The sequence below is a fragment of the Scyliorhinus canicula genome, chromosome 21, assembly GCF_902713615.1.
Source record: "Scyliorhinus canicula chromosome 21, sScyCan1.1, whole genome shotgun sequence".
In the NCBI taxonomy this organism is placed as follows: Eukaryota; Metazoa; Chordata; class Chondrichthyes; order Carcharhiniformes; family Scyliorhinidae; genus Scyliorhinus; species Scyliorhinus canicula.
Genome location: NC_052166.1, coordinates 17,972,313 through 17,992,981, shown reverse-complemented (window position 1 = coordinate 17,992,981; position 20,669 = coordinate 17,972,313). Strand labels below are relative to the sequence as shown.

Genomic DNA, 20,669 nt, shown 5'->3' with positions numbered 1-20,669 from the left:
ATAAATGTGTAATAGTGCGAGGTATCACTGAGCAGATATTTTGTGTAATGAAGAGGTTTATTGGAAACAACAATGAGGTTTAACTATATAGAGGCACAGAGAACATAGAACATAGAAAAATACAGCACAGAACAGGTCCTTCGGCCCACGATGTTGTGCCGAACCTTTGTCCTAGATTAATCATAGATTATCATAGAATTTACAGTGCAGAAGGAGGCCATTCGGCCCATTGAGTCTGCACCGTCTCTTGGAAAGAGCACCCTACCCAAGGTCAACACCTCCACCCTATCCCCATAACCCAGTAACACCAACCAACACTAAGGGCAATTTTGGATGCAGGCAGTGCATTCCATGCCCCCACTACTCTCTGGGTAAAGAACCTACCTCTGACATCCCCCCTATATCTTCCACCATTTACCTTAAATTTATGTCCCCTTGTAATGGTTTGTTCCACCTGGGGAAAAAGTCTCTGACTGTCTACTCTATCTATTCCCCTGATCATCATATAAACCTCTATCAAGTCGCCCCTCATCCTTCTCCGTTCTAACGAGAAAAGGCCTAGCACCCTCAACCTTTCCTCTTAAGACCTACTCCCCATTCCAGGCAACATCCTGGTAAATCTCCTTTGCACCTTTTCCAAAGCTTCCACATCCTTCCTAAAATGAGGCGACCGGAACTGCACACAGTACTCCAAATGTGGCCTTACCAAGGTTTTGTACAGCTGCATCATCACCTCACGGCTCTTAAATTCAATCCCTCACAGGGAGAACGGGCAAACTCCACACAATCATCCAAGGCTAGAATCGAACCTTCTCCCTGGCGCTGTGAAGTTGCAATGCTAACCACTGTGCCACCATGCCCCCCTTTTCTCTTGTAATTTTAGTTTCAGCTAACAATTTTCTTTGGACATTGATATTGCTGATGCCACATGCATAGCATGTCGCTTAAAGCCGAGCCGAATTTGCAGTGTTCAGCTATTTGGTGAAGTTTGGCAACAAAAACAGAAATTGTCTCCCCTGATGTCTGAATTAAATTGATAGTGGTGTAGTATAATGGAGGGTCTGGGGTTGAAGTGCTCTTTCACAAGTGTCACTAGCTGGTCACCCCATATAGTGTCTGGGGCCTCTGGGGATGTTAACTTCTTAATCAGGTGGTAGGTCTGGGGCATGAAAACCATTAAAATTGACCTTGCTCATCTTCCTCCATGATCTCATTTGTGGAAACAAATACCAGCGCCTCTCGATATAATCTTCGGCTGTCTGGTCAAACGGAGGCATTGTTTCTCACTCACTGGTTTTTGTGCCAACTTTGTCTTTTCCGTTTCTTGGAATTTGCAGTGCAACCCCTTCCACAACGAATTTCGAGGCTTGAGATCATTGTCCAATTACTCTCGTCACCAAGAGCACAAGTTATCACTGTATCATTCTTGTACATTGAAGAGGTTTATTAGAAACAACAATGAGGTCCAACTATATGCAGCACAGAGGTAACTCATACAGGTCTTCATTCCATGACTCCCAGCTCCACACTGCCCAGGCCTCTGCTTCCAGGGCCCCGCACTTTTTTCCCATTGGTCGGGGTTAACAGGCTCCTGTGCAATAGGCCCCGAGCAACCCACGTGGCCCGTGAAAGACCATTCCTTAAAGGGGCTCTGCTACTATAAAGGAAATGAAGGGTTATGGGGATGGACAGGGAAGTGGAGTCTACGTTTATCAGATCATTCATGATCACATTGAATAGCGGAACAGACCCAGTGGGCTGAATGGCCTACTGCTGCTCCAATGGCTTAAGGCCTTATCGTTGGTTGAAGGTAGAATGGGGCTCAGCTTTGATCGTCCTGTGGTCAGATCACCAATTTCTGTTTAAAATAGCACAGCACAATTGGACAGTCACATGTTACTATACCCCTGCATGAGTCTGCACCTTTTGAAGAGAGAAGAATAAAAAGAAAGATTCAGGTCAACGGCCTTTATCAGAACTGGACAATTTTAGTGAAGTACAAATTTTAGAGAAGTATAAAGCCAGAGAAAATGGTGAAGAGTGGGGAGGAGAGTGGGGAGGAGGAAAGTATTAAAGGGAAGGTCCATTACAGGGTGATAGACAGGAGAGATTAAATGGCGGAAAGAATGTTAATGATGCCAGGCGAAAAGGGGTAACAATGGAACAAGAAAACAAACTATCGAAAAACTGAAAATGTCCCTTGATTGATTTTCCGACACAGGGATTTATAGAATTTACAGTGCATAAGGAGGCCATTTGACCCATCGAGTCTGCACCGGCCCTTGGAAAGAGCACCCTACCTAAGCCCACATTCTGTCGCTGAGTGCTCAGCTCTCTGTTGTATACTTGCATTGCCAGCTTGCTCACTTCCACTGGTTGTAAGTTCTAAGCCCCAGTCCTGGACATGAGAAAGTGACCCAGGCTGACAGACATGTGCACCACCAAGGAAGTGCTGCATTGTTGGAGGGACCGTCTTTCAGGTGAAAGGTCCAGCCTGGCCAAGCAGCATGGTTGCTATTCTGAAATGATGCAGTTGAATGAGGCAATGGGCTTTTGGTCTGAATGTGTGTTTGTGTTGGTTTCAGATCTCAGTGCCTGCCCCCAGTGTGTGAATGCCTTGATCTGGATCCTGCCACTGAGCTGTGACAGACTGGAACAGCTGATCAGTTTGGTACGTACTATCTCACATCTTTTTACACTGACAGCTTCCCACACTTTTCCCCCAGCTGAAACTGGGGGCCGATGCTGGAGACATTACTCTGCCCACAGGGCGATGGGTGATGGGTATTTGGTGGTAAATTACTCTGTGTCCAAAGAGGGCTCATGCCACTTGCTTCTCAGTGCCTGAAGGTGAAGCAAGGGCGGGGCAATAGTGGGGTTTTATTATGTCTCCTTTATTTAGAATCCTCTCTGCGCGGAAGTAGATTCGAGAATGCTGCGCAATAATGTTGGACCTACTCAGGAGGTTATGCATTATTTGCATTGGAGAGAAACAGAGTTAAAGTTTTGTGCCAATGACGAAGGAGTTGGTAACACAAGATGGGCCTAGAGGAATGTGAATGGCAGTAGTGGAATTATCAACAATAACATGGCAGCATGGTAGCATGGTAGTTAGCATAAATGCTTCACAGCTCCAGGGTCCCAGGTTCGATTCTCGGCTGGGTCACTGTCTGTGCGGAGTCTGCACGTCCTCCCCGTGTGTGCGTGGGTTTCCTCCGGGTGCTCCGGTTTCCTCCCACAGTCCAAAGATGTGCGGGTTAGGTGGATTGGCCACGCTAAATTGCCCTTAGTGTCCAAAAAAGTAAGGTTACGGGTATAGGGTGGATACGTGGGTTTGAGTAGGGTGATCATTGCTCGGCACAACATTGAGAGCCGAAGGGCCTGTTCTGTGCTGTACTGTTCTAAGTTCTAACCGCTATACAAAAATAATGGGCTGCAGAGGTTCTGATCTGATAATTGTTATGAAACTCGTAGAAACCGATAACTTTTCGAAAAGAGATTTGAATTCCCAGTGACCCATTCAAAGGATCACACAAAATTTCATGTTTTGCGGGCGCGATTCTCCGCTGCCCACGCCGGTTGGGAGAATAGCGGGAGGGCCTCCCGACATTTTTTGCGCCCTCCCACTATTCCCCCCCCCCCCCACGCCCGACCCACGTCACGAATCGGCACTTGCCGTTTTTTACGACGAGCGGCAATTCTCCGCGGCCGATGGGCCAAGCGGCCGGGCCTTTACGCCCGTTTTTTCACGGCAACAAACACACCTGCTTGCTGCCGTCGTCAAAACGGGCGCTGGATGCCTGTTTGGGGCGAGAGCACCACCGTTGTGCTCGGGAGGGGACAGGCCCGCGATCGGTGCCCACCGATCGTCGGGCCTGCGTCCAAAAGGGACGCACTATTTCCCCTCCGCCGCCCGACAAGATCAAGCCGCCACATCTTGTCGGGCGGCGGTGGAGAAATGCGGAACCGCGCATGCGCGGGTTCCATCAATGGCGTGATGACGTCACCTGCGCACGCGCGGCTGACGTCATACAGACGCCAGCCGCGCGTCAACTTGGCGCACGGCCTTAACGACGGTCGTTAAGGCTGCGACGCCGTGATTCCCGGGGTCCCGCTCCTAGCCCCGATGGGGGGGGAGAATCGGGTCCTGGGAATGGGTGTGAAGGCTGCCGTGAAACACGGCCAGTTTCACGGCAGCCTTTACGACTCTCCGCATTTGCGGAGAATCTCGCCCTAAGTCTTTTACTGTAATAAACAAATGAAAATCAACATCAACTCTACTTCATTTTGTATGCACCGAATACAGTAAATGACAGTAAAGATGTCCCCTTAACTTTCTAACTCAAGCTACTCCCAGCTTCCAACAAGCTTGCTTCTCCCCATTTTGCTGAATTGTAACGTCCAGTGTCCATCATAAACTATTTCACTCAGTCTTTTAGGAATCCCCAAATTGACTTCCAGCAGCAAAACCCAGACCAGTGACTCCTTCTCCCGGAATACCATATTGAATCTTCCAGTGTCTGCAAATCCCTATTATTGGCCAGGGAATGAGTTCCCACCAGCATTCTGCCTGGTAGCTGACAAAGGGGCTGGTTTAGCTAGGGGCTGGTTTAGCTCACCAGGCTAAATCGCTGGCTTTTAAAGCAGACCAAGGCAGGCCAGCAGCACGGTTCAATTCCCGTACCAGCCTCCCCGGACAGGCGCCGGAATGTGGCGACTAGGGGCTTTTCACAGTAACTTAATTGAAGCCTACTCGTGACAATAAGCGATTTTCATTTTAATTTTCAAGAACAGCCTTTTCTCTGCCTTCCCCAAAGCTGCCGTTTCCCGGTCTGCCTCTCTTTCTCTAGGGCTCACTCTCTCTCTATATGCCCAGGGTCTCTGTTAGTAAGTCTGCATGTCTAAGTCCACACACAGCAAAGCCATTTTCTCCTTTGCGTTCAGGTATGAAAGCCGCACTTGGGTTTCAAAGGATATGCCCTGGGCCCCATATCCTCATAGCAACCAGGTTACATAGGTTTATCGGCGGGTAAAACCACTGGGCGGTCACATGTCCGTTCATTCTACCTAAGTTTTCCTTGAATTAAAAGAGGCAGTTTAAAACATAAGCATGCCATAAAACCTCAAACTTGTAACAAATGGTTGAGCTCAGTGTTGAGTCTGGAAGACCGTAAAGTGCTTAATTATAAGATGAGGTGATGCTCCACAAGATTGGGCTTCATCGGAGCTGTGAAGGAGATTGAAGTCAGAGAGGTTAGATGGAGATGAGTATTAAAACGCCTAGTTATGGAAAGCTCAGGGTTGTGCTTGCAGACTGAATTGAGGTGTTCACCCTGCCATGGGGCGGAATAGTGCCACGGGGTTAGCACTGCTGCCTCTCAGCGTCAGGGACCCGGGTTCGATTATGCCGTTGGGTAGCTGTCCGTGTGGAGTTTGCACATTCTCCCTGTGTCTGCATGAGTTTCCTCCGGGTGCTCCAGTTTCCTCCCACAGTCCAAAGATGTGCAAATTAGATAGATTGGCCATGCTAAATTGTTTCTTAGTGCCGAAAGATGTTCAGATTAGGTTGGTTACAAGGATATGGCTGGGCAGTGGGCCTATTTAGGGTACGTTTGCTTGGGTAGGTGCAGACCTGAGTGACCTCCTTTTGCACCGTAGCGATTCTATGGATTCTATGGAAAGCGGTGATCACACAATCTCTGTTAGGTCTCCCCAGTGTAGAGGAAACCAGGCAATAGCAGCAAATACTGCATACTGAATTGAAAGAAGTACAAGTAAATTGCTGTTTCACCTGGAAGGGGTGTTTGGGGTCTTGGACTCCCTTCAGTCCAGAAACACGGCCCTGGGTTACTGACCACCTACTATTTTAATTCTGTGCTTGACTCCCACTGACAACCTGGGCTCCTTCATTGTTCCAGTGAAGCTAGACAGAAGCTCAAAAACAACATGCCATCTTTTGATTAGACGTACTTCCACCTCTGGAATCAATGTTGAATTCAACCATTCCATGCTGTGTCTGAAAAGCAGCTCGCTGTGACACAGCGGGATCACTTCTTAGCAAATCTGCATATTAAAGCGAGACAGCTAGTCTCACTTTAATATGCAGATTCCTGAGTTACCTGAGGCGTGGGATCAATTTCCCTCGCACTCGGAGGCCTTGGGTGAGCGCTGTTCAGTGCTGGTCTCCACAAATGGGGAGCAGACAGGATGGCACTTGTGAGGGTCTCCAGGAGATCGGAGACCCCTAGGTGCAAGCCCTTAGGGACGGAGTTGTACATAGAATGATCGAATTCACAGTGCAGATGAGGGCCATTCGAGTCTGCACCGGCTCTTGGAAAGAGCACCCTACTTTTTTTTTAATAAATGTTTTTATTGGGTTTTTTTGAACAAGGTATAATTACCGTTATGTACACAGAATAAGAAACACATATATATATATATACACACATTTAGAGGAGAAGGGCACACCCCAACATAAAAAAAATACAATAACATATGAAATGGAATAACTGGTGGGGTATTGTGCACCAGCTCGACAGCGGCATCTCTGTACATCTGGCAAAATTACCCACCCCACATGCGGGGGGGGGGCGGGGGGGGGGGGGGGGGGGCGGGGGGGACTGGGGGGGCAAGCACACCTTTGGGTGCCGGGGAGATAATCACAGCGTGCGATGTTTGGCTGTGCTGTGTGTTGCTGTCGCCCGCCCTTCCCGGACGGGTCTCGCTGCCGTCCCACACTCGCCCCCGCTTCTGCCGCTCCTCCGTCCTCCATCTCCAGTTTCCTCGTTCCCCGCTCCTGGAGATGTCATGCACGTTTTGGCATCCTGTGTCCTCCCACCGGCTCCCGCTTCCCTGCCCCCCCCCCCCCTCTCCACGGTTCGCCTCCCTTTCCCCAGGTTTAGCTGTCTTCCCCCCTTCGCCCCCCCCCCCCCCCCCGTGGTTCGCCCTTCCCTCCCCCCTCAGGTTTAGCCATTCCCCCCCCCTCTCCATCCCAGTCCATCTCTCCCCTCCATGCCCCAGCTACCTTCCCCGACTCCCGACCATTTTCCCCTGATTCTTGGCCACCCGACTATTATTCCTCTTGTTCGTTGGCCACAAACAGGTCCCGGAACAGTTGCATGAATGGCTCCCACGTTCTGTGGAAGCCGTCGTCTGACCCTCGGATGGCGAATTTGATTTTCTCCATTTGGAGAGATTCCGAGAGGTCGGACAGCCAGTCTGCAGCTCTGGGTGGTGCTGCTGACTGCCAGCCAAACAGGATTCTACATCGAGTGATCAGGGAGGCAAAGGAAAGGGCGTCTGCCCTCCTCCCCAGGAATAGATCTGGCTGGTCTGAAACCCCGAAGACCGCCACTATCGGGCATGGCTCCACCCTCACCCCCACCACTTTGGACATAGCCTTGAAGAAGGCTGTCCAGTACTCTACAAGTCTGGGGCAAGACCAGAACATGTGGGCGTGATTGGCCGGGCCTCTTTGGCACCGTTCACATCTGTCCTCCACCTCCGGGAAGAACCTACTCATACGGGTTCTTGTTAAGTGGGTTCTATGTACCACTTTTAGTTGCATCAGGCTGAGCCTTGCACACGTGGCGGTGGAGTTGACCCTATGCAGTGAAGAGCACCCTACTTAAGCCCTCGCCTCCACACCATCCTCATAACCCAGTAACCCCACCTTTGGACACTAAGGGCAATTTATCATGGCCAAACCACTTAACCTGCACATCTTTGGATGTGGGAGGAAACCGGAGCACCCGGAGGAAACACACGCACACACGGGGAGAACGTACAGACTTCGCACAGACAGTGACCCAAGCCGGAATCGAACCTGGAACCCTGGAGCTGTGAAACAACTGTGCTAACCACTGTGCTCCGTGCTGCCCAGGTACCCTGGCACTGCTGGTGCCACCTGGGCACCCTGACAATGCCACCACGGTGCAAGCATGGCATTGTTAAGGTGCCAACCTGGCATTTTCTGCGCGGTATGCTCATTCTGCCCCGCATGGATGTTGAGCGGGTGCAAGAGGGGACTGGGGACCTTCCCATAGTGCGTTGGGGCTTGGGGGAGTTGCGTTGTGGGCCTCAGAGATTGGGACGCTATTTAAAATGGCGTCCCGTTCTCTCGCTGCACTGACGTGTTCCGGCGAGTAGAATTCTTCAGTGTGCAAACAGAGCTATATGTGGCCTCGGCTGCGGGTTCCCCGCAGAGGCATCTTATCAAACACGAGTCGCGTTTTATAGCCTTGCACTGCGTGCACCAGGAAACACGCGGCTAAGCATGCTCGCGATGGGACTTTGTTTCTATTTAGTTAAATCGCGCCCATAACCTTTGCCCATTTTTGTTCCATTGCTGTTGATGATGATTCTGGTTTTCCCATTCAGTCCTCCTCTAGACATAGCTTTTGTTCCTTTGTTTGTCCTGTTTCTGGGCGGAATTCTCCGACCCCCCGCAAGGTCGGAGAATCGCCCGGGGCCGGCGTAAATCCCGCCCCCACCGTGGCCGGAATTCTCCACCACCCGGGAATCGGCGGGGGCGGGAATCACGGCGCGCCGGTCGGCAGGCCCCCCGCGGCGATTCTCCGGCCCGCGATGGGCCGAAGTCCCGCCACTGTCAGGCCTCCCCCGCCGACGTGGTTTAAACCACCTCTGGTGCCGGCAGGAGAAGGCGGCGCGAGCAGGCCCCGGGGTCCTGGGGAGGCGTGGGGCGATCTGACCCCAGGGTATGCCCCACAGTGGTCTGGCCCGCGATCGGGGCCCACCGATTGGCGGACGGCCCTATGCCGTGGGGGCACTCATTTTATTCCACCGCCGCCACAGCCTCCACCATGGCAGAGGCGGACGAGACTCCTCCACCGCGCATGTGCCGATGGTGACGTCAGCGGCCGCTGACGCTCCGGCGCATGCTGGACTCACGCCGACCGGCGAAGGCCTTTCGGCCAGCCGTGGCGCCAGTCGGCGGGGCGCCAAAGGCCGTTCACGCCGGTCAGCGAAGCGGGAGCCACTCCGGCGCGTGCCTAGCCCCTAAAGGTGCGGAGAATTCCACACCTCTCTCACCACTCAGTCCCGCCGGACCCCCCCCCCCCCCCCCCCCCCCCCCCCCGCTCCGCCGGGTAGAGGAGAATCCCGGCCACTGTTCCTTTCGCCTTGAATTGTCATCCCTTTCATCATTTTATCTCTCCTAACTTGCATCCGAACATAGAGCCTACTTTTTGCTCCTTTCCCCCCCTTCTGTATTTTGTTTATAACCTGGAATATTGGCCCGTATCCTGTGTGGAGCAGCAAAGATTGAAACTCTGGATTACCCTGAAATCCAGCTGCTCCTGGTATACAATTGGGAAGATATGACACTGGGAATCCTCAAAATTGACTTCAAGTCCCATGAAGTCTTATGTAATCAGGTCAAACGTGGACAAGTAAATCTCTTAATGGATGATCACCTGTTCCCCCCTCAGTTCTCCTCTCTGTTGAACGACTCTTAGAAGAAGCATTGAGGGTGTCAAGTGCACAGAATGTATTCGGAGGGGGACTTTGATGCCCATTACCAGGAATGTCTCAGTGGTATCACCACTGGCTGAGATGGCTGAGTCCTGAGGGATCTGTCTGTCCCATGTTCTGTTCCCTACCCTACACCAGAGAGTGGGCAGAAATGGGATATTTTCAAGTTGGCAGGCTGTGAATAGTGGAGCGCCACAAAGATCAGTGCTGAGGCCTCAGCTATTTACAATCTATATTAATGACTTAGATGAAGAGACAGAGAGTAATGTATCTATGTTTGCTGCTGATGAAAAGTCAAGTGGAAAGATAAGCTATGGGAGGAATATGGAAACGGTGCAAAGAGATATAGGCAGCTTCAGAGTGTGTGCAACAAGATGGCAGGCGGAGTATATCGTGGGGATCTGTGATGTTATTCACTTTGCTGCTAAGAATCGATAAGCAGAATATATTTAAAAGGTGATAAACTTGCAAGTGTTGACGTTCAAAAAAACTTGGGTGTGTCTGTACCAGGAATGAGGACATTTAGCATTTAGGCGCAGCAAGCAATTTGGAAGATAAATGACATGTTGGTCTTTAGCGCGAGTGGATTGGAGTACATGAATACAGAAGTCTTGCTACAGTTATACGGGGTTCCAGGGAGACCACATCTGGAAAGCTGTGTGTAGCTTTGGTCTCCACGTTTAAGAAAGGATGCTGCGTTGGCAGCAGTACAATGAAGATTCATTAAATTGTTCCCTGGGATGAGGGTTTGTCCTATGATGACAGGTTGAATAAATTGGTTCTATACTCTCTGGAGTTTCGAAGAATAAGAGGTGATCTCAGTGAAACATTCACAGTTCTGATGGGGTTTGGTAGGGTAGACACCGAGACGTTGTTTACATTGGTTGGGGAATCAAAAACACAGGGGCCCTAGTCTCAGGATCATTTAAGACTGAGATGAGGAGAATTGTCTTCCCTCAAAGGGTTGTAAATCTTTGGAATTCCGTACCCCAGAGGGTTGTGGATGCTCCATTGATGAATATGTCGAAGGCAAATTTTTGGTCTCTCTGGGAATGAAGGGAAATGGGGAGTGGGTGGGAAAGTGGAGTTGAAACCAAAGATCAGCCATGGTTGTATTGAATGACAAAACAGGTTGAGTGTCCTGGGTTTCAGGAAGATATAGACTGGATTGTTAAATGGGAGGATAAGTAGCAGATGGAATTTAACCCTGAAAAGTGTGAGGTGATACACTTTGGAAGGAGTAATTTGAATGGCCTGACACTGGGACGTTCTGAGGAACAAAGAGACCTTGGTGTGTTTTTCCACAGATCTCTGAAGGCAGAAAGCAGGTTAATACAGTGGTGAAAAAGGCATATGCCTTTAACCATCGAGGCATAGATTATAAAAACAGGGAGGTCATGTTGGAGTTGTATAGAACTTTGGTGAGGCTACATCTGGAGTACTGTGTGCAATTCTGGTCACATTATAGGAAGGATGTGATTGCACTGGAGGGTTGCAAAGGCGATTCACCAGGGATGGAACATTTAAGTTATGAAGAGAATTTGGATAAGCTTAGGTTGTTTTCGCTAGAGCTGGGAAGACTGAGGGGTGACCTGATCGAGGTATACAAGATCATGAGGGCATAGACAGGGTGGATAGGGAGCAGCTGTTCCCTTTAGTTGGAGGGTCAGTTACAAGGGGACATAAGTTCAAGGTGAGGGATTTGAAGAAAAACCTTTTTACCCAGAGGGTGGTGATGGTCTGGAATGTGCTTCCTGGGAGGGTGGTAGAGGCAGTTGCCTCACATCCTTTAAAAAGTACCTGGATGAGCACTTGGCACATCATAACATTCAAGCCTCTGGGCCAAGTACTGGCAAGTGGGATAACGTGGGCAGGTCGTGTGTCTTTCTTGCGTTGGTGCAGACTTGATGGGCCGAAGAGTCTCTTCTGCACTTTGTAATTCAGTGATTCTGTGAGTTGAGATAGAGATCCACCAGGATCCAACAGAATGGCAGAACAGGCTTGAAGGGCTGAATGGCCTCCTTCATTTCATATTGCAGCAAACAGCATTGCCTATTTTAGATCAGTTCTGACATCTGGGTCCTGGATGCTCTATCTGCAAGGGTACCTTCCTCCACCTGGATTGTGGTCCATTAAATGATGCATTTCTGGGTGATGCTGGATGAAGAATTAAGCAAGAATCTTCTTTACTGTTTGAATGATTATCGTCCTGCACTGATGCACTATCAATTACGACGAGACGAGAGTAGAGAGTAATCGAGGCTTTATTACACTGAGATGTGGAGCCTTCCGCAGCTGCTGCCGAAATGGCTGCAGCTCGGAGAGCCTACACATTTATACTCTGCCTACTGGGCGGAGCCAGCAGGCAGGGATCTACCCACGTACCTGTAGTACAGGGGCATTACCGTAATACCCTCGTATGCAGTATATAATATAACAGTGATGACTACCACATGCACCTACCCAGCTTTCTGCACAGGTCTGCGGGTGTTTATCAGGGAGGGGGTTAGAGCTCTGTGCTTATGTTAAATTGAGCTGATATGATGGTGCTGGGTTGATATGACATGGATAGTGAGTGTAGAACTGCTCAGCTACATCACCGGTATCTGCTCAGCACTTGTCCCAGAATCTGCTTGTTTTTTTTCCCAATATTCTGAGGAGGATGCTTCTCATTGAAAGATTGAGGACAGATCCCAGCAGGTTAATGGTGTCTCTCTGTCTCTTTGATTAGAACATAGAACATAGAACAGTACAGCACAGAACAGGCCCTTCGGCCCTCGATGTTGTGCCGAACAATGATCACCCTACTCAAACCCACGTATCCACCCTATACCCGTAACCCAACAACCCCCCCTTAACCTTACTTTTTAGGACACTACGCGCAATTTATCACGGCCAATCCACCTAACCCGCACATCTTTGGACTGTGGGAGGAAACCGGAGCACCCGGAGGAAACCCACGCACACATGGGAAGGACGTGCAGACTCCACACAGACAGTGACCCAGCCGGGAATCGAACCTGGGACCCTGGAGCTGTGAAGCATTTATTCTCATAATGAAGCAAGGATTCTCATCCGCTCTTTGTTCTGTTGTAGCTGGAAATGTGTCAATCACCCCCCACGGTGTGCCCTCAACTGACTGACAAAGAGGTGGCGAATCTCTGGAACGAGCCCCATGTCCGAGACTTTCTGCAGGTTATTGGATACGAGCAAGCTGGAAAATACCTGTTCCACAACCCCAGGGACCTCAACAGGTGAGTGCACTGCCCCAACTAAACAGGATGCAACCCGGCAGCATTTAACACAGGGACACACTGAACCCTGAGGGGGTGGGGGGAGGGGGGGATGTGCAGCATGTGTGTGGTTGGCTTCTGTGCGGGCAGACTGACACTTTCTCTTGATGGTTCTGGTTGGAGCCAATAGGGTTTAGCTCAGTTCGCTGGACAAGTGATGCAGAGTGAGACCACCAGTGTGGGTTCAATTCCCCTCCCGGCTGACGTTATCCATAGAATAGATTCCCTACAATTCAGAAGGAGGCCACTCGGCCCATCGGGTCTGCACTGAACCTCTGAATGAGCACCCTACCGAAGTCCTCTCCCCCACCCCTATCCCTGCAACACCGTACCAACCCACCTAAACAGCACGTCACTGGACACGAAGGGTAATTTAGCAAGGCCAATCCACTCATGAAGGCCCTGCCGTCTCAATCCTGCCCCTCAGCTGAAAGGGAAAAGCAGCCGATGGTCATCTGGGATTATGGCGACTTTGCTGACTTTATCTGGAGTCAGTGTAATTGCAGGACGAACAGCCCACACAATCCATTACTGATCTCAACCATTTTGTCAATCTGAAGCAAATACTGAATCTCCCTGAGGTCACTCTTGACTATCTGCTGGTAGTTATCACTACAAAGCAATAGCAGGGGCATGAGAGACATTTGCGGCCCACTGCCTTGTCCATCGAATGGTGTATAATATATGGGGGAGGTGATGAATGAAGGGAGGAGGACTCGGAGTCAGCTCTGGTGGCCTTGATTCAAACTCAGCCACACCCAGGAATCCAGTGCTTCCGGTCCTAAACCTTAACTGCACCTTCCCAGGTCTGGCTGGCTGGAGCTTCAACCATTCGTGGGAAGAGAGCACGGATACTTCCCAGGTCAGGATTTGATGGACTGTCACTGAGTGGGTACCTTCTACACTGTGACAGCCAATACCACCTTGTGTAGCTCACGATGAGCAGCGGATATGGGCCTACGTATACACCCCCGGTCCAGAACAAGGCCCTAAGCCTTGATGATCTGGGCCCTAAATCCCTTTCCAGGACTGTTAGCACAGTTGCTTCACAGCTCCAGGGTCCCAGATTCGATTCCCGGCTTGGGGCACTGTCTGTGTGGAGGTTGCACATTCTCCCCGTGTGTGCGTGGGTTTCCTCCAGGTGCTCTGGTTTCCTCCCACTGTCCAAGGATGTGCAGGTTAGGTGGATTTGCCATGCTAAATTGCCCTGTGTCCAAAAAGGTTGGGCAGGGTTACTGGGTTACGGGGATAAGGTAAGGATGTGGGCTTGGGTAGGGTGCTCTTTCCAAGGGCCCGTGCAGACTTGATGGGCTGAATGGCCTCCTTCTGCACTGTAAATTCTATGATTCAATGACTGGGTACTAACACCACCCCCTGTCTGCTTGGTCCTGGTTCTTGACCCCATGCAGCTTGAAAGGGCCAGTGGGGGCACGTACATCAAGGTGCCTTCCACCTCCTCCAGCCTTGGACCTACAGGACCACCATCTCCACTCAAATGACAAGAAAGTGTCATTAACCCAATGACGGGCTTGATGAGGGCACTGTCAGCCTTGTGGGGCAAACAAGGCCCCAGGTTTAATTCCTGCTCAACACTGAATCTTGGCTGGGACAATGATGGGGAAGTTGCAGTTAGTCAAGGTATCCACTAAAGAAAGTGGAAATGAAGAAATGGAACTGAATCTCAGGAAGGATATGACCCTGGACAGGCTGCAGAACAATACCAGGTCTTTGGATTAAATAATGAGGACATATTGCATTGGTTTATATTCCCTTGAGAGTTAGGATCAAATATGTTTAAGGTGTTTAAAATAATTAAAGGCATTGATAGGGTAGAAAGAGAAGGATTATTTCCTCTGGTGAGCATATCCGAAATAAGAAGGAATAATCCTTCACGGGCACCAAGGTGGCACACAGCACCAGGGACCCAGGCTTAATAGTGGGTTTGGGTCTGTGCAGAGTCCGCACGTTCGCCCCGTGTCTGCGTGGGTTTCCTCCGGGTGCTCCGGTTTCCTCACAGTCAAAAGATGTGCAGGTTAGGTGGGTTTGCCATGAAAATTGCCCCAGCGATGTGGTTAGGTTATGGGGATAGGGCAGGGTAGACTGGTGAGTGGACTTGGGTAGACTTTCGAAGGGTCAGTGCAGACTTGATGGGCCGAATGGCCTCCTTCTGCACTGTCGGGATTTTTAAATTCTGTGACATTATTCTTTGATCTTAGAATTAAAGATGTTTAGCGTTGTTGACAGAAATCAATATTTCACACAAAGGGTAGTGAAAATCTGCAACTATCTTTGCAGACAATTCAATCCATTTGATATAGACTACATAGAATCCCTAGAGTAAAGAAAGAGGCCATTCAGCCCATCAAGTCGGCACCGACCCTCCGAAAGAGTACCCTACCTAGGCCCACTCTCCCACGCTATCCCCGTAACCCCGTGCATTGACCAATCCATCTAACCTGCCCACCTTTGGACTGTGGTAGGGAATCATTGCAAACATGGGGAGAACGTACAAACTCCACACAGACAGTCAGCCAAGGCCAGAATCAAACCTGGTTCGCTGGCGCTGTGAGGCAGAAGTGCTGACCACTGCATCACGGTGTCCCCAAAAATGGTCTGGCTGCCAGTTGGTTGTAATTTAGAGATTTCTGTTAGGCTGGGTAAGCAAGAGACATGTATTAAAGGTAGGTAAATGGATCTGAGGTGGATGTAATTGAATGTTGGGATAGGCTCGAGTGGCTGAACAACCTGTTGCTGTTCCAGTGCAATCAGACCAGGTTCAATCCAGTCACCACTGGTGAATGTACAACCCACAAATGGCCAAGGGCAGCTTTGGAATCATGGGATTGTATTGTTCATTGACACAGTAAAGCCACAATGACCAAACCCCCTCATCACTTTGTCCTGAAGCGACTGCACTGCACCAATATTCAGGACATGAGGTAACCCAGATGGTGTGCCGAGAAAGTACCAGCCACGTAACAGACCAGAGATGAGAAGATAGGAACATAAGTAGACCATAAACCCTTTGAGATGCTTTCTCTGTTCTATGACATCTTGGCTGACCCATATCTTGATGCCATCTACCCCCCTTGGTTCTAAATCTCTTAAATCGCTTGCCTAACAAATCAAAACCAAAAAAATAATCTCAGTTTTGAAGTTTTCAATTTACCCCCAGACTCAACAGCTTCTCAGGAGGTATATTTAAATTTTGACTAATCTTTAAGTGAGAAAATGTTTCCCAACATCACTCCTAAACAATAGCTCTAATTCAAAACTCCCACAAAATGGCTTCGCTGTATCTACCCTTTAAAATTTGTCAGCCATTTATTTTACCCTTTAATCTTCTATACTCAAGGGAATACAAGCCTACTCTTTGTAACCTGACATCATAATTGACCCCTTTCTGCCCTGATATCATTCTGGTGAGTGCATTGTCAAGGCCAATCGGCCTTCCTAAGGTTCAGTGCCACAAATTGAATGAACTTTTCTAGATGGGGCCTGAACACACACCAGATAGATTCAACCATATCCTGTGGCCATTTAAGCTGCCAGTTTAGTATTACATGACGGGGGTGATCCTGTTATTGTCCACTCGCTACAGCACCATTGACAGGCCTTTGCTGATTGTCTTTAAGGTTTAGATATCGAGGGCTTCACAGTGCTTCACAACACCAGGGACCCGGATTCGATTCCCAGCTTGGGTCACTGTCTGTGCATTCTCCCCCGTGTCTGTGTGGGTTTCCTCCGGGTGCTCCAGTTTCCTCCCACAAGCCCCGAAAGACGTGCTTGTTAGGTGAATTGGACATTCTGAATTCTCCCTCAGTGTACCCGAACAGGCACAGGACTGTGGCGACTAGGGGATTTTCACAGTAACTTCATTGCAGTGTTAATGTAAGCCTACTCATAAAGATTATTATTAGAGGCCTGGCAGTCCTTGTCTGGGAGCTAGAGCCTTCAAGCAGTGTCTCCGATACAGGCAAAGTAAGGAAATGAATGAAATGAAATTGCTTATTGTCACAAGTAGGCTTCAAATGAAGTTACTGTGAAAAGCCCCTAGTCGCCACATTCCGGCGCCTGTTCAGGAAGGCTGGTACGGGAATTGAACCGTGCTGCTGGCCTGCCTTGGTCTGCTTTCAAAGTCAGCGATTTAGCTGTGTGCTGAACCAGCCCACTATCCAGTCCAACTATGGAATTTGATCTATTCCACAGGTCACTGCTGCTGGGGAGTCTCAACCTGTTCTTAGCTCTGCGCCCAGAGCCATTACAGAGATTTCCTGAACTGGACCTTCTGCAAAACGCCTCAGACAGTGTGAGAGACCAGCAATCTCGACAGGAATCTCAGAAAACCAGGGCACAGGGAGAGGAACAACCCAGACAGGAATTTCAGGAACCTTTGGCACAGCGAGAGGAACAATCTGGACAGGGTCTTCAGGAACAGTCAACACCAGGAGTAGAGGAATGCAGACCGGATCCTCAGGAAGCCTCAGCATCGAGAAAAAAAAGATCTAGACACGGCCCTCAGGAAACTTCGGTACAGCAGGAGGAAAAATCTAGGCAGGATCCTCCGGACACTTCAGCAGGCACCATGAGAGACAAGAAAACCAAACCGGGTCCTCTGGAAGGTTCGGTAGATAGCAGGAGAGTCAGGAAAACCAAACAGAGTTCCCCGGAAAGTTTGGCAGATACTGGGAGAGACAAGAAAAACAAACAGGGTCCTCCGGAAGGTATGGTAGATACCAAGAGAGACAAGAAAACTAAACAGGGTTCACCGGAAAGTTTGTCAGGTACTGGGAGAGACAAGAAAAACAAACAAGGACCTCCGGAAGTTTCAACAGACATTGCGAGAGATAAGGAAACTCGACAGGAACCTCAGGAAAATTTGTTAGATTCCATGAAAGATGAGAAAACTAAACACGATCCTCAGGAAAGTTCAGAAGACAACTTGAGAGATAAGCCAAATATGCAGGGCCCTCAGGAAGATTCAGCAGACACCGTGAGAGATAAGAAAAACAGACAAGGCCCTCAGGAAGATTCAGCAGACACCGTGAGAGATAAGAAAAACAGACAAGGCCCTCAGGAAGATTCAGCAGACACCGTGAGAGATAAGAAAAATAGACAAGGCCCTCAGAAAACCACAACGCCAAGAAATAAGAAAAATAGACCGGGTCCCCTGGAAATCACAGCAGCAAGAAACAAAAGAACCAAACACGATCTGCAGGAAGCCTCAGGAACGAGTAATAAGCAAACTGAACAGGACACTCAGGAGACAGTAGCAGACAGTGAGACAACAGCACACCCATCTGGAAAGTCAAGAATCCAGCTGAACAGCCTGAAGCCATTGCTTGTGCTGAGACGCCAGGTAAAGATCGGCACACCAGAGAGATAAACACTGGGCAGAATCCACTCTTCAATAACAATAGAAACAGGGTTAATAGTCATTAACAGAATAATCATCATGGGATCTAGAATAAATATCATGGGAAACTTCAACCTCCCCAAAATAAACAGGCAAGAAGAGAGAGAGTGAAAGAGGAAAAGGGAATTGAGTGTTTACAGTGTGTACATAGAAGTGATGGAATTCAGCAGTAGCCAAATCCTATTTGTGAATGGACACAGGAAAACACAGGAGACAAATAGGCCATATGCATGGGTAGGATAGACCTGCTAATAGCTGCCGAATAGAGAGGAGACGCACATGCACGATTTAGCGGCCTTGTCGGGCCGACTTGGTATCAGGACAAAGCTTTTGAATCTTGCGCGAGGCCTCTTGCAAGATTTGCAATGCTCTAAACGCCTCGTGAGATTGACAACGTGATCTAGATCTTGCCCTCACTGGGTGTGATCCAGATCTCGCTATTTAAATGAGCCATTGGACTAAGTTAAATATGCATTTGTGAGATTCTCCCAGCGCCAGGACCTAACAGCCGTGCCTGAGATACCTCGCCAGAGCGCCATTTGGTACTGGTTTCCATAAATGTGGACCATTTGTAATGCCACCCGGGGGGGGGGGGGGGGGTGCGTACATCACCCAGGCTATTAGAGATCACCGGGAGGTCTGGGACAGGGCAGGGTGGCACTTCCTCTGGCACCGGGCACCTTGACAGTGTCAGGCTGACAGGGGAACTGCCAGGGTGGCAATGCCAGGGTGTATGGTTGGCACTGCCTGGAAGTCTGGGGCACTGCCAATCTGGCTGTGCCGGGGTGTCCAGGTGTCAAGTTAGCACTGCCAGGGATCAAGCCCGGGTGGGCCTTACCAGGGTGGGAAGTTGAAGGGGCTTTCCAGGGGGCTTCCCCGAGGTTGGAAGGGAATCAATAATGGAGTGGAGGAGCTGAAACGGGGTGGGAGGGGGGGGGGGGGGGGGGGGGGGTGGGGGGAGATCGAGCAGCCAGATAAAATGGTGCCCCGATCTGCGAGGTGCCTTTCCTTCTGGGCTCGCAGCATGAAATAACCCAAATACGTCAGTGAAGAGGAACTCCTGAATTCCAAAAAAATGGTAAAGTGCCGTTGAATAGCGGGGTGTTTCTCAGAGCTGCAGCCACTGAGAAGGCCCCCGCTAAACAGGCCCACAACCAGACATAAGAACATAAGAACATAAGACATAGATTTTTCTCCGATGAATCGTGATATCCAGAATGAAAGTAAGATCTCTGAGTGGAGGATAAGGTTAAATTAGATACTGTGCAATCAGCTAGGAGCATTGAAGATCTGATGGCCGATTAGAAGACAGGTGTGGACGGCCACCACAGCACTGGCACGATCCACTCATCTGTTACAGCACAGGTAGGTTCCACTGTCCATTACAGCACAGGTAGGTTCCACTGTCCATTACAGCACAGGTAGGCTCCACTGTCCATTACAGCACAGGTAGGCTCCACTGTCCATTACAGCACAGGTAGGCTCCACTGTCCATTACAGCACAGTTAGGTTCCACTGTCCATTACAGCACAGGTAGGCTCCACTGTCCATTACAGTACAGGTAGGCTCCACTGTCCATTACAGCACAGGTAGGTTCCACTGTCCATTACAGCACAGGTAGGCTCCACTGTCCATTACAGCACAGGTAGGCTCCCCTGTCCATTACAGCACAGGTAGGCTCCACTGTCCATTACAGCACAGGCAGGCTCCACTGTCCATTACAGCACAGGCAGGCTCCACTGTCCATTACAGTACAGGTAGGCTCCACTGTCCATTACAGCACAGGTAGGTTCCACTCTCCATTACAGCACAGGTAGGCTCCACTGTCCATTACAGCACAAGTAGGCTCCACTGTCCATTACAGCACAGGTAGGCTCCACTGTCCATTAAAGCACAGGCAGGCTCCACTGTCCATTACAGTACAGGTAGGCTCCACTGTCCATTATAGCACAGGTAGGCTCCACTATCCATTACAGCACAGGTAGATTCCACACCTCAATACAATGGAAGATAGGAGCTACTCACACATTATGACATTCATAGGATAACGATTCCCATTTTAAAACATCCCTAATCCACTCTCCCATTACAGCATAGACTGGATCAACTCTCCCATTACAGCATAGACTAGATCGACTCTCCCATTACAGCAGAGACTTAATTCACTCTCTCATTATAATAGAGCATGAATACATTATCCCCATAACAACACAGTCATAATCCATTCTCCTATTACAACTGAGACTGGATCCATTCTCCAATTAAAACACATTCAGAATACACTTTCCCCATTACAACACAGATTCCACTCTCCCATTACAACAGTCAGAATCCAGTCACCAATTGCAACACAGTCAGAATCCACTCGCTCATTATAACAGTCAGAATTCACTCTCTCGTTATAATACATTCTGAATCAATTTTCCTCATTACAACACTGTTAGAATTCACTCTCCAAATTACAACAT

The 20,669-nt window shown here is 49.5% G+C and overlaps 1 protein-coding gene across 5 annotated transcripts in view; it reads left to right on the top strand.

Moving 5' to 3' along the window:
* LOC119955438 (tetratricopeptide repeat protein 28-like) overlaps positions 1–20,669 on the top strand; it is a 390,291-nt gene that overhangs the window by 352,415 nt on the left and 17,207 nt on the right. For 4 of the 5 annotated variants that reach the window (XM_038781600.1, XM_038781597.1, XM_038781598.1 and 1 more), the window contains exons 19-21: positions 2,586–2,671; positions 12,589–12,746; positions 16,995–18,144. In XM_038781600.1, coding sequence (XP_038637528.1) covers positions 2,586–2,671; positions 12,589–12,746; positions 16,995–18,144 — 1,394 coding nt within the window. The remainder of the gene's footprint in view (positions 1–2,585; positions 2,672–12,588; positions 12,747–16,994; positions 18,145–20,669) is intronic. The other variant, XM_038781602.1, reaches the window with a different exon arrangement.